This window comes from Misgurnus anguillicaudatus, chromosome 2 (assembly GCF_027580225.2).
Source record: "Misgurnus anguillicaudatus chromosome 2, ASM2758022v2, whole genome shotgun sequence".
NCBI classification, from domain to species: domain Eukaryota; kingdom Metazoa; phylum Chordata; class Actinopteri; order Cypriniformes; family Cobitidae; genus Misgurnus; species Misgurnus anguillicaudatus.
In genome coordinates this window covers 29,157,667-29,174,260 of record NC_073338.2, presented here as the reverse complement: position 1 = coordinate 29,174,260, position 16,594 = coordinate 29,157,667, and the positions used below count along the sequence as shown (strand labels likewise).

At 38.5% G+C, this 16,594-nt stretch overlaps 1 protein-coding gene and 1 long non-coding RNA gene across 3 annotated transcripts; one reads left to right on the top strand and one right to left on the bottom strand.

Annotated features, from left to right (window-relative positions):
* The first annotated feature begins 252 nt into the window (after positions 1-252).
* Positions 253-15,797, top strand: olfml2bb (olfactomedin-like 2Bb). Of its 2 annotated transcripts, none has more exons than XM_055202406.2 (8): positions 253-624; positions 1,157-1,420; positions 1,700-1,807; positions 11,200-11,355; positions 12,868-13,057; positions 13,243-13,662; positions 13,797-13,973; positions 14,067-15,797. In XM_055202406.2, exons 1-8 carry the CDS (start codon positions 472-474, stop codon positions 14,666-14,668), a joined length of 2,070 nt encoding a protein of 689 aa, XP_055058381.2. In that variant the 5' UTR covers positions 253-471; the 3' UTR covers positions 14,669-15,797. The 2 variants fall into 2 exon arrangements, with proteins under 2 accessions (XP_055058381.2, XP_055058380.2); XM_055202405.2 differs by having other exon boundaries at positions 254-624; positions 13,240-13,662.
* LOC141369529 (uncharacterized) lies at positions 3,723-10,720 on the bottom strand. The gene is made up of 9 exons (XR_012373322.1): positions 10,464-10,720; positions 9,262-9,804; positions 8,982-9,158; positions 7,202-7,261; positions 6,985-7,065; positions 6,765-6,818; positions 6,521-6,607; positions 4,408-4,495; positions 3,723-4,250 (listed from the first exon to the last, which is right to left on the bottom strand). It is a non-coding gene; the product is annotated as an uncharacterized lncRNA (long non-coding RNA).
* Positions 15,798-16,594: the final 797 nt, after the last annotated feature.

Genomic DNA, 16,594 nt, shown 5'->3' with positions numbered 1-16,594 from the left:
TATACATATATATTTTTAATAAAACTTTTGAAGCCATATCATTGTAATTAATTAGGCTATATATGTAGCCTATATCTGTTTCGTTTTAAAGCTCGACTAAAACGTATAGTTTTTGTTTCAGTATAAATATTATTACCATTTTTCTAGAAGTGTTTTGGTCATTTATCTAATTGCAAAACTCCTCCCTGTCTCCAAGCACTGGTTTGGGTTCCTCCCCACTTAGGTTACTTCTTCTCATACAGTAAGCCTTTCAAATATCCATTCATCACCAGCTATCCAACAAACTGCAGATCCTCTTTCTGTCTATACAGAATCTATTAACGACCTCCTGCATTAAATTCAGGATTTTTACGTCATCAAGGACAATTAATGGGCATGGGATTAAATTCAAATGAAGACTGATCGTTTTTTTACTTTATTAGTCAACTTTACCATATTATCTTACCAACCTTTCTTGACTGAAGAATTTGCATGATGGATTTTTTGAGGCTGATATTGATAGTTTGCTGTGGAGCGTCTTATTCAGCACAGGTGAATGAGATGGAGCAAAAGACTGCAGACAATACAGACAACCATGCAACTCTAGAAGATGAAATGGACAATCAAGAAAATATTTTAACACAGGTATATTTTATTGGTTATTTATATTCTACCTAGGATAGTATATTATATAAATCTAGGTCTACTTTTATTTTTCTGTATAAATGCATATATTGAGCCTGTATTATATACACTGTATATTATGCACTGAAAAAAATGATTCATTAAATTTAATAATTTTTTTTAAGGTAAGTGGTTGCAATCAATTTATTTAAGGTACATTTAAACAAAACTTTTATATTTTATTTTACGTAACTTATCTTTTTTGTTTAAATGTAGCTTAAATAAATTGATTGCAACCACTTACCTTAAAAAAATTTATTAAATTCAATGAATCACTTTTTTCAGTGAGTATTTGTAATTGTATAAATGATCCAAATACTTACTAATATTTCAGTGATATATATAGGTCTTATTTTACAACAATTATGGTAAATAAAATTTTTTTTTCCTGAAATCAAAGACATTTTAGGGTAAAAGGCGTTTTTTTACAACATGAAGCCGTAATGCTTTGTTTTCAATGACTATGCATTTATTCATCTTTTCTGTCTAACAGCTCATAGGAGATTATGACAAAGTAAAGACTCTGTCCGAGGGCTCAGACTGTCGCTGTAAGTGTGTAGTGAGGCCTCTGAGCAGGAGCGCATGCAAGCGCATTGAAGAAGGACATGCCAAGACTGAGGACTTCTACACAGTAGAGACAGTCACAGGACCCAACTGCAAAAAGTGTGCCTGCATTGCCCCTCCCTCTGCCCTGAACCCTTGTGAAGGAGATTTTAGGTTTAAGAAGCTACAAGAGGCAGGAAAGGAAGATGTCAAGGTAAAGTCATTTGAAGCGAGAGGCAGAGGCAGTAGTCATCATACAGAAAATAAAACATTTTGATAATGGTGAATGTAAAAAAGCGCAAAACTGGACTATCCAAAATTCTAAATCCAAATGCTTGTAGAAAAAACATTTGATAACTTATTGTTATGGTGTAAGTTAGTTATAAAGTCTAAAAGAAGCCAAACCACGTTTTTAATTTTAATGTAGAGTTTTTGCTAAGGTTATTCTGCAGTTCTTTTTATTTTTATTGCCAAACTGCATTTATTTTTTCAGCTCTCAACCATTATGGACCTTCTGGAGGGATCATTCTATGGAATGGATTTGTTAAAGCTTCACTCCGTCACAACAAAACTGCTGGAACGGGTGGAAAATATAGAGAGGGTGAGTTGCAACTGTCTTCTAACGCATTGCTAATTCATGGCAAATATCCAAATATTTAAAAAACTTATAACTGTGATTGATATTGACACAGATTTCCCCAATGCTGTATGGGTCATTCAAATATTATTAGTCACTGAAATAAAGACATTAAAGGTGCAATGGGACTTTTAGCGGCCTCTAGCAGTTAGACTGTGAATTGCAACCAACGAGTCAGTCCACAGTAGCCTGGGTGCCAGCCGATCTTAGCCCCGCCCACAACATTTTGAGAACGGGAAGATCGGTCTGGGGTTTCTCCATTGAGGAGCTACTATGCGAAACCCAAAGCTGGTGGACCAATCAAATTGTCAGGGCGGGCGGGCATTGATTTTAAAAGAGGAACAGAGAATCCCTATGGGATTCAGCAAAAGTTTCATTTATCAGCTAGCTCCGATGGTCGCTATGAAGTCGGGACATGAAAACCCTATTGTCATTGTTGTTTCTCCTTTGGTGGCACTTATGGAGGACCAAGTTAAAGAAGCAACTGAAATGGGTATCACGCCGATGCAAATGGATATAATTATCGGTCGTTGCCAGCTTCTTTTCGGAAGCCCGGATGCGTGGCTGCTGAATAAGTGGAGGGACATGCTAGGCTCCGATATTTTTCAAGCCAACGTAATGGGTATCGTCGTGGATGAAGTTCACTTAACGTACAAATGGTAAGAGATAGTCTGACTGTATGACTTAGTAAATACTTAATGTTGTGATATAAATGAAATGTTGTAAACATAGTAGGTGTTGATGTACGTTCGCTAACTCAGACTTAGTATAATCATAATGCTAGTGTCATTGTAGGGAATTAACTAGCAGTTCGGTCAGGCTGCAAAAGACGCCATTTCAACATACTTTACACACTCCATTGATCTGATTGGTCGTAGGTCTATCCAATTGAGTGCAGAGGCATTTTTCGGTTGAGACACGCCTCATAATCATAGCCCAATGGAGCGGTATCCAGACAGCAATTTAGCTCTTACCGACGTTGGGGCGCATGTACTTGCCCGACATAAAGTGCCTCGGTGAGATGTCTTATGGAGATCGGTAGCTAATAGGCAAGACATCGGGAAGATGGTGGCATTAGAATGATCGCCGACCGTGAGCCAACATAAACCCGCCCTAATTATTATGACCTATATGCGGCGCGATCCGCTTCGCTCTCCCATTGAACACAGCTGATTTTCGGCTGCATCGCTGTAAACGTCAAGGCATGCTTATAAAGCAGCTGTTCCAGTGTTAAAGGGAGCGAGGCGTCAGGATCCCACCGTTATATAATTGATTTGTTTAGGCCAGGGGTCTCCATGGTGCCAGCACATTCTATTAGTCTCAATTGTAATATTTATTTATTACATACATATGTTTTATATTAACTTGGCTTGGTTTACGTATGTTAACATATTAAACAATACTAAAACATATCAAAAAGTAAAATAAAATAAAATCAGTAAGTAAAACAAAAAAGTTTTGAGTAGAATAAATAAAAAAGTAGCCCTCCAGATTGTTTTATACATATTGTTGTAGCCCTTGCTCACAATGTTGGAGACCCCTGCAGGCTAACTCATTTCATATTGTGTATCAACAACAATCAACCCTCAATAACAGTTTATGTTGTGTTAATCATAAAATTTCTTCCCTAACAATTTGACAAGAGCTAGTGGAGAAGTAGGCAACTAGCCCACTTGCATGCAAGACTCCGTCCGTGGCTGCGCAGTCTGCAGCCGCTTCCTTTTGAGTTGCCAGGTTTTATGACAAAAAAAGTTTAAATTGAAAATAAGTGATTGTTATGTGTAGGGTGTATTTCATACACAATATGACAACCTGGTAAATGTCAGTCTAACAGACAAAAATGGATCAGTGAGTTTTCCAGGAGAAATAACAAAACAGAAGGGCATCTGGACATTTTTTTTTACTTTGTTTTTGCAAAGGCAGTTTCATTTATTTTAACACTCCACAAATTACACTTTGGGGTGGTTTCCCGGACAGGGATTATCTTAAACCGGGACTAGGCCTTAGTTTAATTCTGAAATATAACTAGTTTTAATAACATGTCTTAATAAAAACATTACTTGTGTGCATTTTGAAGCATCACAAAAGACACTGATGTATTTTATGATATGTCAGTGCAAGTTGTTTTCAGTTTGGACAGCTCTTACATTTATTTTAGTCTAGAACTAGTCTAATCCCTGTCCTTGAAACCGTCCCATAGCAAACTGCAACAAAAATAAGAAATTCCCTCCAGAATAAGTCATACTCCAGAATCAGTCCAATCAATTATTTCACTTAAGATGCTTGCTTGTCCCGCCTTTGCCGCCCCCATTCCTGTCTCTGCTCAGACAGCCGCAGCCAGTTTCTCACAGTCATCTTTATATCAGCCTCAGTGGAACTTTGTAGGCAGGATTTCTTAACACAGCACCTAAAAAAATGTAATAATGTAATAAGCAACAGAAAAAAATAAGACAGCACAAAAGTCTATATATCTTCGTGGATGGTTTCTAAAAAGACAATTCAGAAAAGTCAGAGCATTTTGCAAAAAATAAAATCATGTTGTTTCAACACATTGTAGGACTTACTCAGGAGTACCTGATGAATAGGCTGTGATTTAAGGAGAGCACATCCCTTCATCACTGGGTGTGTCTTGCTGCCAATCATCTTGTGGCACTAGGAAATACAGAAAAAGTCCCGTTACACAAAGAACAGCATCACCCAGGTCCAACTAACAGAGCTAAATAAGTGACCCCACAGCAGTGGTTCTAAAACTTTTTCTGTCATTTTTGTCATTCCCCATTTTATGTAGGACTGTGCTGTGTGTGCGCTGTGTATTGTGTGTGTGTGCCTGTCTCAGTGTGTTCTTGATCTGCATGCTAAACAGCTTATGTTCAGGAGAGCCCAGCCCTTCATATTCATCTTCCTGCTGCCAATTAACGGTTGTCACTATGAAATGATAAAATTAGATTGTGAAACTGCTAAACAGTATGTAGGCTTTTTGCTCTCAAACTTTTCAAGTGCGCTTACAGCCACAAGTTTAAAGACCCAATAGACCCTTTTACTGTTTGTACACAATGGTGACGTGGCAACGTATGCACGAGCAGTTTGGCAACGGAAGTATGGCAAGAATCAGCAGTGAAGTAACACAGACAGAGAAAGTTATTTTAAAAAGTTGACTTATCAACTTTTTCAACACATCTACCAGATCCGTGTACTATAGTGGAGTGGATAGAAGACGTTAGCAGATGGCCAAATATAAAGTGGCCAGATACATATGAAGAGTTTGGTTCCAAAACCCAATAAATCCATTTTGACAAATTTTGTTAAAAACGTGTTTTCTATACCAAGAAAGTGACAAGATGAAAACCACTATTTTCTGTTACAAACTTTCACATAGCATCTTTAGGTTATAAAAACATAAAAAAATTTCAAATCCATAACTTGATTTTCAAAGATTTATTATAAAAACAGATTATTTTTTCCACAAAATGCAATAAATTCATGACAAGTTTTTATTCAAAATGCTATAAATCTATTGAATCAATAGCCTTTATAAATGTGCATTCATCTTTGCCATGTTATTCATTTAGTTGACTAGTGGTATACACCAATTAAAAATATAAACATTAATGGCATTAATCAAAACACTTACTTTGTGATATTAAGAACACTGTCATTGATGCGGTTATACTTGACGTTGTTTCACAGCGATCAGCTGTAAAATGTTTTGGTCCTGCTCGATTTTCGTTGACTTTGAGTAAAATTATGGAAAGTTTTTCATAAGATCCGCTGGGGTCAATGTGTTAGCATGACAGAGACTTGATGCTGTCGGCCCGGGCAAACAAGCACCCGTCTCCCGAGTGTCTCTTGCGTAAATTATTAGATGTTGATGGCTTACGTTTCTTTCCCGTCACAGAAAACCATCACAGGTTTATCAATGCTATTAAAGTATTATTTTGTTTTTGTTTGTTTGTTGATCACGAAGTACAAAGTAGATGAGGAAAACTAGTATTCCGTGTACTCAACGCGCCGCCATTGTTTGTTTACATTGCAATGGTGCGCTGCAAACTGTGGAGCGGATTTATGGCATTCTGTAGAAAAGGAGGAGTGGCGTTTATTGCATTTTGGGAAAAAAGGGAGAAAAGATGACAGAATAAAACGGCGTATATTGGATTTTGCTTAAAATTAAGAATTTACTTTTTAATATTGACCTGATATAATACTGATTCTGGCAGCAACTCATTTTTTTCAAAAATGGCGTTTATTTGGGACCAAACTCTTTATATATACGTATATTAGTATATTATATTAGTACAACCAAACGCAACAAGCAGACATTTTGATGCTGGGAAACCGTTTTAATAAACTTTCTGAGTTGCTAACACGTTAGAACAACTGGCGAACAACAACACTTCCGTTGCCGAAATGCGCGCACAAACTATTTGATCACGTGGGCTGTAAAAGGGTCTATGCATCACATATTTAACGGAAACTTACATTCAGTACGAAGAAGGTCCTCATTCACTGATGTAATCACTTAAATGGAAAAAACACAAATGGCCCAGATCCAGCTTGATTTTAAAATCTGGCCCTAATTCATTTGCTATTGAATTATTCTGAAATGTATTGTTTTACTACCTCAGTATGATGTTCTGAGTAAAAAGTGCAGATTCATACATTACATGTAAAATATCTTACTATCGTTAGTCCTCTGACGGAGCCCTGGAAGAGGGTGACGTGGAGGCTGCTGCAAAGCACACAGGCCTTCGTTATTATTCGGTGTCACTAGAAAATACAGAAAAACGAAATTATTGGAGTGAACAGTAAGTCAAGTTTATCACAATTAGATAAACTAATGTCAGTGGGCTGAGTAATTGCCACACATTTCTACACACACACACACGTGTCAGTGTTTTCATTGTCTGCGTTTTAAATGGCTTACAGTCAGGAAAGCCTTCAGTTCTCTGCGCCTCTTTCTGAATATTAACCGCAGTCTCTTGGAAAGACAGAAAACCTTGGTTTACTGATCACACTACTAATATAAACTCAAAAATCATATCTCTGGAACATCAAACTATGGTATGTGCTGTGGACCTGTGGAGTACATTGTGTCTGCTTGAATTTAGGGACCTGATGCATTTTACTATATAGGGTACACTTACCTTCACTCTACAATGATGTGGGATGGGCTGGAGGAGTTAAACAAGGGGTGGGAGGGTTAGCCAGCTTTCTTCTTACTGACACTTCAAGAAGATTAAAAAAGGTTACAACAGAAAGATGATAAAAAAGGCACATCAACCATAAGATTTGCACCTTAGATATCTACATCTGATATTCGCTGTATGAGAAGTGCAGCATTATACACATAAAATGTCTTACTAGGCTTGCTCCTTTGATGGAAACTTGGGTGGGCTAGAGAAGGCTGCTTCCTTTTTGTCACTGTCATGGCCATTTAAAAACAAGGATTAAAATTCGAAAAATGTTTAAGCACAAATATTACAAATTCTTATCAGGCATAATTAAAGTATGAGCATGTAATTAAAGGGAGAGTTCACCCGGGAATGAAAATAATGTAATTAATGACTCACGAGTTTGGAACGACATGAGGGTAAGACCTCCGTTCATCTTCGAAACACAGTTTAAGATATTTTAGATTTGGTCTGAGAGCTTTCTGACCCTCCATTGAAAATCTATGCACAGTACACTGTCCAGGAACAGAGATGCAATAAAAAAACATCATCAAAGTAGCCATTTGACATCAGTGGGTCAGTTGAAATGTGTTGAAGCATCGAAAATACATTTTGGTCCAAGGGTGACAAAATTACGACATCATTCAGCATTGTCTTCTCTTCCGGTTCTGTTTTGAACGCGCACGAGACTAAAGTCACATGACTGCAGTGACGCAGCTGACGTACAACGTGGCTGATGTGTTATTAGGTGCGTCCCCACTTTTTTTTGTGCGCCCGAGCTTCGTTTACAGTCGGAGGGAGACGAATGCTGTAAATGTGAAAAAAATTCACAAACATATCTGAGGATAACACGCCATCTGCGTCACAAGACTTTAGTCAGACACATGCGCTACACAATAGACATGGAAGAGAATGCTGAATAAATTTGTCGTTTTTGGACCAAGATGTGTTTTGGATGCTTCAACACATTCTAACTGACCCATTGATGTCAAATGGCAACTTTGATTATGTTTTTTTATTATCTTTCTGGACATGGACAGTATACCGTGCATAGATTTTCAATGTAGGGTCAGAAAGCTCTCGGACTAAACATAAAACATCGGAGGTCTTACAAGTTTGGAACGACATGAGGGTGAGTCCTTAATGACATTATTTTTCATTTTTGGGTGAACTATCCCTTTAATTTTCTAATGGACATATGGAAACTTAAAGGAACACGCTGACTTTTTGGGATTTTAGCTCATTCACAGTAACCCCCAGAGTTAGATAAGTGCATACATACCCCTTCATCTCTGTGCGTGCCGTAACTCTGTCTGACGCACCCACCGCTAGCCTATCTGAGCATAAAGACTTGAAGTAAATGGCTCCAGCTAGCATGCTGCTCCCAATAAGTGACAAAATAGCAGCAACGTTTTCCTATTTGTGTGTTGTGATTTGTTTGGTCGCACCGTGTACAAGCGGCAAGGTCATGACACAGCCATCTTTTGACAGTATGCATGCTGGGAACTGTATTCTCGGAGGGTGAAGCACTTGCTACTTGGGGGGAGTGACTGCACAACTCTGACCGAACTCTCTGCTCCTCACCGGGGGTTTCTCAGGTGCTGCTAGCAAATCGCTGCACCCAAGTAGCCGGGCTTTGCCTTCTGAGAATATAGTTCCCTGTATGTATATGATTAATAGATGGCTGTGTCTCACATGACCTTGTTATTTGTACATGTTGTGACTATACAAATCACAACATATAAATAGGAAAAAGTTGGCATTATTTTGTCACTTATTGGGAGCAGCATGCTAGCTGGAGCCATTTACTTCAAGTCATTGTGCAAAGCTAAGCTAGCGGTGGGTGCATCAGACAGAGCCACGGCACGCACAGAGATGAAAGGAGCATGCATGCACCCATCCAACTATGGGGATACAGTGAATAAGACAAAAAATAAGCCTTTAAGGTCAAAATAGTTAATTCAACTTGCCAACTGTTATGTTGTTTCCAGCCATAGGTAGGAGGGAAGGGGGAGGAGGGTTTTTTGGAAGGTTTGTTGTGCGTTTTCTTCTTTTTCGCCTGTGATGTTTGTGGTGCATTTTGGGTGTCTGATGAAGGGCACGATGCAGGGGATGATGGTGTTGATGGTGATCTAAGTCAGGATGGTCTGTAAATGAAAAGTTTTTACAAAGATTAGTTTTCATATTGATCACATCGAACATAGAAAGTACAATGAGTAACATCAGAACAACATAGCCCCCCACTCTCACTTGTCTCATGTAGTATTCAACAAGAGTATTGTTTTCATCCTTTAGATGGGTTGGGTGATGTCCTCTTGAAAAAACTTTGGAGTATTTTGTATGAGTCTTTATAGACCCTTTTACTCTTTGTACACAATGATGATGTGGCAACGTAGGTGCACGCAGTTTGGCAACGGAAGTATGGTAAGAATCAGCAGTGAAGTAACACAGACAAAGTTATTTTAAAAAGTTGACTTATCAACTTTTTCAACACATCTACCAGATCCGTGTACTATAGTGGAGTGGATAGAAGACATTAGCAGATGGCCAAATATAAAGTGGCCAGATACATATATACGTATATTAGTATATTATATTAGTGCAACCAAACGCAACAACCAGACATTTTGATGCTGGGAAACCGTTTTAATAAACTTTCTGAGTTGCTAACAGGTTAGAGAACCACTGGGGAACAACAACACTTCCGTGGCCGAAATGCGCGCGCAAGCTATTTGATCACGTGGGCTGTAAAAGGTTCTGGAGGCCACCAAGCCATGCCTTCATCGTATTTACCTGAGTGAAAAAAACAGAAAAGACATTTTATTTTGCCTAAATTACAAAGGTTAAATAAAGGCTCTATTTTATGAATAGGTGTGTGTCCAAAAACACTTACTTCCTATCACTTTATTACTTAATAACCACTTTGTCTGACTGTCTACAGTGGCTGTGCACTTGTACTAAACTAGCTCTTTGATTGACAGGTCTACTTTTAACGTTACCATAAAAACGCACAACAAGAGCTGCCTTTAATTTTAAGCATGTCACTTAGACAAAATCATTAAAAATGCATTTAGAGTGTAAGGGGTCCATATTATAAAATGACAGATGTAATTTTTGTGTAGACAGTCCGTCAATTTATTACCGTTTACCTAACTGTTTACCGAACGATCAAAAATACTGTCTAAAACAACTCACTGAAAAATATTTAATACGCGAACATATTAATAATAACTAACCAGGGGTGCGTTTCCCAAAACCATGTTGCTTATTTTCCATTGCCAACCAACTAGTTGCTAACACAACAGGTTAGCAACTATGGTTTTGGGAAACGCACCCCAAGTCAACAGTTATAACAACAAACCAAGTCTAAAACCATGTAACGTTGCCTCCGACGCCAATTTCTGTCATCCGTTTATCGAAAACATTTCCACAATCATATTTAATCAACATACCTTCGCGCTTACACTGCCGGCTTGATGTGGACCAACAACTGCGTAGATCTAGTGAAGAAAAAAAGAGGCGCGGTCGGCATAAAGGTTGCTCGCGGTTCCTCTGCCGATCTCCGGCTGCAGACTCATCGCGCCGATCGTTTACCCACCTACTTTTATTCTGTGTGCAGGGGAAAAACCCCAACCGACACTTTGCCGCTGGTGCCCTCCAATTGCCGACGTCGGTAAGACTGAACGTGCTGTCTGGGAGACTCAAATTCTGACTAGAATTGAGTATGACAACGTCAGGCTAAGTCCACAGTTCACCGAAACGCATAGTGAAGCTGCGGTAGCCGGCACAGGACAAACACGTCATCGTCCGAGACAAAGTAGTAGCAAAACATGCTCTGTAGAACAGTTTGCAAAATGGCGACTTCCATGTAAGGGGACCTGCGGTGTATGTAAATAAAATGGCTCATTCTAAGGCAAAAAAAACATTACTTTTCAGTTTGTAAGGTCTTTATACACCACTGGTAATATAGTTATATATATTACATTGCATTTCTGTGAAAAAATCCTTTTAAATGTCCCACATTGTACCTTTAAATTACACCATGAAGTATTTTTATAGTGCAAAGTATCACCATGGTAACAGAAACACTGCTTTCAAATGCTGCAATCCTTGGAAGAATCTGGTGGATGGATGAAACTACAGTACCACCACCCATGAACCACTATTGTGTTTACATTTTCTTTACAGTTGTCAAACCAAACAAAAGAGAAAGTGAGCATAAAAGGTGAAAAGGCACAGAGTAAAGGGTCTCGCTCCAATCAGCGTCAAGAGAAGAAGAAACGTTTGAGTGTGCTGGAGCCCTCACTGCAGAAGAATGTGGCAGCTGCATTTGCTCACGCTGAGGTACAGCACAACACATTTAAACAAGAAACATTTATTCAAATGTCATATCATATCAGGATTCATTTACAATGTTAAATGCTGACACAAACATATTGGTTTTCAAAAAGATTAAACTGTTCGCATCTGCTGCAGATTTATCAAATAAACTTAAAGTCCTCATAAAATCTAAATTGGCGCTTTTAATATGAATGTGTTAAAGCAAAACTTTAAAGGGACATTCCACTTTTTTTTATATTCTCATTTTCCAGCTCCCCTAGAGTTAAACATTTGATTCTTATCATTTTGGAATCCATTCAGCTGATCTCCGGGTCTGGCGCTAGCACTTTTAGCATAGCTTAGCACAATCCATTACATCTGATTAGACCATTAGCATCTCGCAAAAAACCCCCAAAGAGTTTCAATATTTTTCCTATTTAAAACTCCACTCTTCTGTAGTTACATCGTGTACTTAGACAGACGGAAAATTAAAAGTTGTGATTTTCTAGGCACATATTGCTAGGAACTATACTCTCATTCTGGCGTAATAATCAAGAACTTTGCTGTGGTAACATGGCTGCAGGAGGCGCATTGATATTACACAGCGCCCGAAAAATAGTCCCTTTAGTAACTTTCAAAAGCAGGGGACTATTTTTAGGCCCTGTGTAATATCATTGCGCCTCCTGCAGCCATGTTACAGCAGCAAAGTCCTTGATTATTACACCAGAATGAGAGTATAGTTCCTAGCAATATGTGCCTAGAAAATCACAACTTTTAATTTTTAGTACACAATGTAACTACAGAAGAGTCAAGTTTTAAATAGGAAAAATATCGAAATTCTTTGGTTATTTTTGAGAGCGATGCTAATGGTCTAATCAGATTGAATGGATTGTGCTAAGCTATGCTAAAAGTGGTACCACCAGTCCCGGAGATCGGCTGAATGGATTCCAAAACTGTAAAAATCAAAGGTTTAACTCTAGGGGAGCTGGAAAATGAGTATATTTTCAAAAAAGTGGAGTGTCCCTTTAATGATTTTTATGACATCATTCTGCACTTTAGCTTACTGTCAAATTCCAAGCTCATAAACAACAACTTTGGCTAATTAAAAGGGAGAGAAGCGACTCAATAAGTCCCACGACCCAGCCCTAACTTTCTGTTTTACAACAATGCACCGAACAAAGGTGCACTTTTCAAGGCACGTCAGTGTGTTATAACAGACAATTACATCATTTCACATTCAGGCGAATGCCACTGTCCTACCCAAGTTTTTCCACACAGTTTAATCTACTCTACCAGACTGGAAGACATCTTGGTGGGGGAAAAACCATCAAAGCATACTGCTTCCCCCAGCATGTTCAAGTCATTAATACACCACAAATTCCTCCTCATCTTATGCAGCAGGAACCTTTTGTAGCCACAAAGTGGGCGGCTTGGAAAAAGACAATAATTGCTTATTTGGTGCACTCCAATATAAGGTTACTTACATGCATGCCTGTGTGAAGGTAATAACTGAACTAATATTTCCCTCCTGCACAGAGAAAATATGAGGAGAAGTTTGTTGGGAGCCAGGGTCCCAGCAAACCGGTGTTGAAGAGAAGCAAGTCTGAGGTCCAGGAGGAGCCCAGTAAACCTGTGAAGACCATGGCAGGCCCCAATGGCATGACCATCAAAAGCATGACCTTCTACAAAGCGAACACAATGGAGAATAGTGATGGGGAAGCGCAAAGTGAGTGTTTAAAGCAATCATGACATTCTGTGGTGAAATATTTTGTATACCATAGATGCATCCCATTTCTCTTACTGCTTTTTACACTGTAGTATGTACTCAAGCAAAAGAAACTACACTTCAAATTTTTACTTGAAATAGTAAACCATTCCAGTGCTAAAAGATGTTCCCTCTCTCAACAGTAGCCACAGCAGCACATGAGGTTTTGACAGTCGATGGCTCAATAGATTTAGTAATTGAAGACCAGATTCATAATCAAAAGTTGCCTGCACCTGTTACTAGGCCTGGAGACACTTCACCAACAACACAGTCTTTCACAATGGACCTCAACCCCCACCAACCAGGCGATTCCACTACTGCAAACATTGTTACAAAAGAATCCAATAAGGAACACACATTTACAACTACGACAAAGACAACCCAGTCAACCTCAAAGCCTTTAACTATCACAATAGCACCGAGCAACAATACAGAAACCCATGCAATTCCTCTTGAGGTGCAAAAACAGCTGGACAGTGTTACAATGCCCAAAAGAAGGTCACTTTCCTGGGATGAAGACACTACTGTAACAAACACAAAATCGCCAAAAACCTCCAAAGAACAAGGTAAGATTAATTCTGGGTATAGCAAGTAGATGTGTATGTGTATTGCACACCTGCTTTGAAGATAAAGGACGTGATGTATACCAGAAGTGCAAGGCGTGTAATATAATGGTTCTTTCCGGTGGTGTTGTTTACAGGGATCTGCAAGGACACATTAGCAAGTATTACTGATCCTGTTACACATAACACATATGGCAAAAATGAAGGTGCCTGGATGAGGGACCCAAAAGGAAACGGGAAAGTCATTTATGTTACAGACTACTACTATGGGAACAAACTTCTGGAATTCCGTGATATGGAAACCTTTAAGCAAGGTATATCTAACCTTATAAAAACTTATAAAGTGATACCCAATAGATTTTTGGGTAGGCATAAAGCATAAATGACATTGGTTTCTTTTTTCACAGGGCAATTTAGCAACTCTTACAAAGTCCCCTACGATTGGATTGGCACAGGCCATGTCGTCTACGGTGGCTCTTTCTTCTACAACAGAGCTTTTTCTCGTGACATTATAAGATTTGATCTTCGCCTCCGGTACGTCGCAGCCTGGAGCACTCTTCATGATGCAGTGTTACAGGAAGAGGAAGAGGCTCCCTGGAGCTGGGGAGGACATTCAGGCTTTGACTTTGGTGTGGACGAGAGCGGGTTATGGTTGGTGTATCCGGCTCTAGACGAAGAAGGATTTCACCAGGAAGTGATCGTTCTTAGCAAGCTGAACCCCTCGGACCTGCAGAAAGTAAAGACTTGGAGAACCGGCCTGAGGAGGAGCTTTTACGGGAACTCCTTCGTCATCTGTGGCGTTCTGTATGCGGTCGACAGTTTTGAACGCACACACGCCAATATCTCCTATGCGTTTGACACTCACACGCATACCCAAATGATTCCCCGCCTGCCTTTCATAAACAACTATACATACACCACACAAATCGACTATAATCCAAAGGACAGAATGCTTTATGCGTGGGACAACGGCCATCAGGTGACCTACAATGTAATATTTGCTTACTGATATAGTAATTTAAACAATACAGTTTATTAGGAGACTGCTTGCAGCTCTGTTTTGTATAAAAAGATAATGATTATGTGTCTACGTAGGTTGTAGATCAGTCTACATGACCGTTTTATAGATATCTCTTGTTGTTTCTATTTTTGTTAGTTATTGTTTTTCTTATGGTTCTGTTGCATGTTTTTCTTTGGTTATCAGTGGATGTTTTGAAAGGGTGGAAAAACATCTTTAAGCTATTTGTGACAAAGTTTTCACTGCTTACTTAAAGTGCATATGTATATAATGTAATTTTTAAATAAACGTCATTGCATAGGAGTAGGGTTCAGCTGCTACCCAGTATCACAAGGTTTCGTGATATAGTCACATAATTTTTTTATTCTTTTTTTGTGATATTGTCACGAATTTTTGCGTTTTTTCGTGATCGTATGGCGAGTTCCTGTTTTTGTGTGATTGCCACGTATTGGTTGCTCAACTGCTTTTTCCTATTTTCAAACCATTGTTGCTTCGGTTTAGGGTTAGATTTGGTGTTTGCATATGATGTCACTTTATGTATTGGTTTATACTATTTTTTCAGATTAATTTTTTTATATGTCGCCTGGCGTTAGGGTTAAAGTTGGGTTTGGGTAAGGATGTCATTTTATGTAAATCTAACCCTAAACTGAAGCGACAATGGTGAGAAGGTTGGACAAAGCAGTTGAGTGGCCAATGCGTGATAGTCGCACGAAGACAGGAATTCGTTGTGCGATCACGAAAAAACGTGAAAATTCGTGATAATATTACGAAAAAAGAATTAAAAAAATGACGTGACTATATAACGAAATTTCGTGAAACTGACATGGCATTGCCATTTCCACATGACAATGCATGGTACCTAATACACATCTGTTTGTTGGCACTTGACGCATTTATAATACAAAAAAATAGTTAGATGTGAGATGTTGGTTAAAATTGTAGGCTATATATTAATTCACTTTTTTACATTAATTGACAATCTGCAGCTTGGTTCAAATAGTTTAAATAGTCTTCTGCTTATCTAAGAAACCCAACCACTAGATTTCATAATTGTTATTGCTTCAATCTGGATTGAGAAAATGCTTTTGACTGTTTGAATAAAACAAACCAGGAAAATGTATTACTGAAATTTGCATTATTTTATTACATAAAAGTTATACTCAAAAAATATTTAAGTTAGATTAATAATATTTTTACGCAAGCAAAAAAAACATTTTGTTTCTCAAACTATTACTAAAAGTCACAAAAGTGCATATGTTCCTAGTTCAAAGACATGTGGATTGGTTGTTTTAGAGATGCCAAATTGTAAATCAACTTATGCCAATAATATAGCAGTAAATGCTGGAATTAACAAAATAAGTAAATCAATACAAGGAAGGAAGGGTGCACAATTATGACAAAATATGATGATGAAGTTTTTACAAATTTGCAGGAGGTCGCCTTCTGACAGAGATATAAAGACCGAAAGCACAAAACGTTCGACCCTGAGCAACTAAAGGTCCATGATACATTTAACCCCATGTAGAGTGCCCCGCTCACACCAATAGTAATCCCAAGAAAGAAGTAAACTATTAGATGAAAAGCTCCACAGAGAGATTACCCTCACTATGTGGGATGGTGGCAAGAGGATGTTCTTGCTATTAAATGAGGCGTATCTTAAGAAGCCATGGCCACATCTAAAGGAATCAAACTGCTTATTCCTCCACTGCCTCCATTAAAAAGAGAGACAGAGATCCTCTGGAGCTGGCAAAACATCATAACAGGCCAAGATAGTGACCCACAGGCCAAATTCAGCTATAATTTTCTAACACTTCGGATGAATTCCGAAAGGATGAGGTTAAGAATGTTGCGCAGAAAAACAAGGTAAGATGAAAGAGAGGGGTCATAAATCTAAAGATCCACTAAAAATGTACTGTG

Coding starts and splice junctions, on each gene's coding strand:
- olfml2bb (XM_055202405.2), top strand. CDS start 472: ATGATGGATTTTTTGAGGCTGATATTGATAGTTTGCTGTGGAGCGTCT. Junction 625..1,156: donor AAGAAAATATTTTAACACAG/GTATATTTTATT, acceptor TCTGTCTAACAG/CTCATAGGAGATTATGACAA. Junction 11,356..12,867: donor CTGCATTTGCTCACGCTGAG/GTACAGCACAAC, acceptor CCTCCTGCACAG/AGAAAATATGAGGAGAAGTT.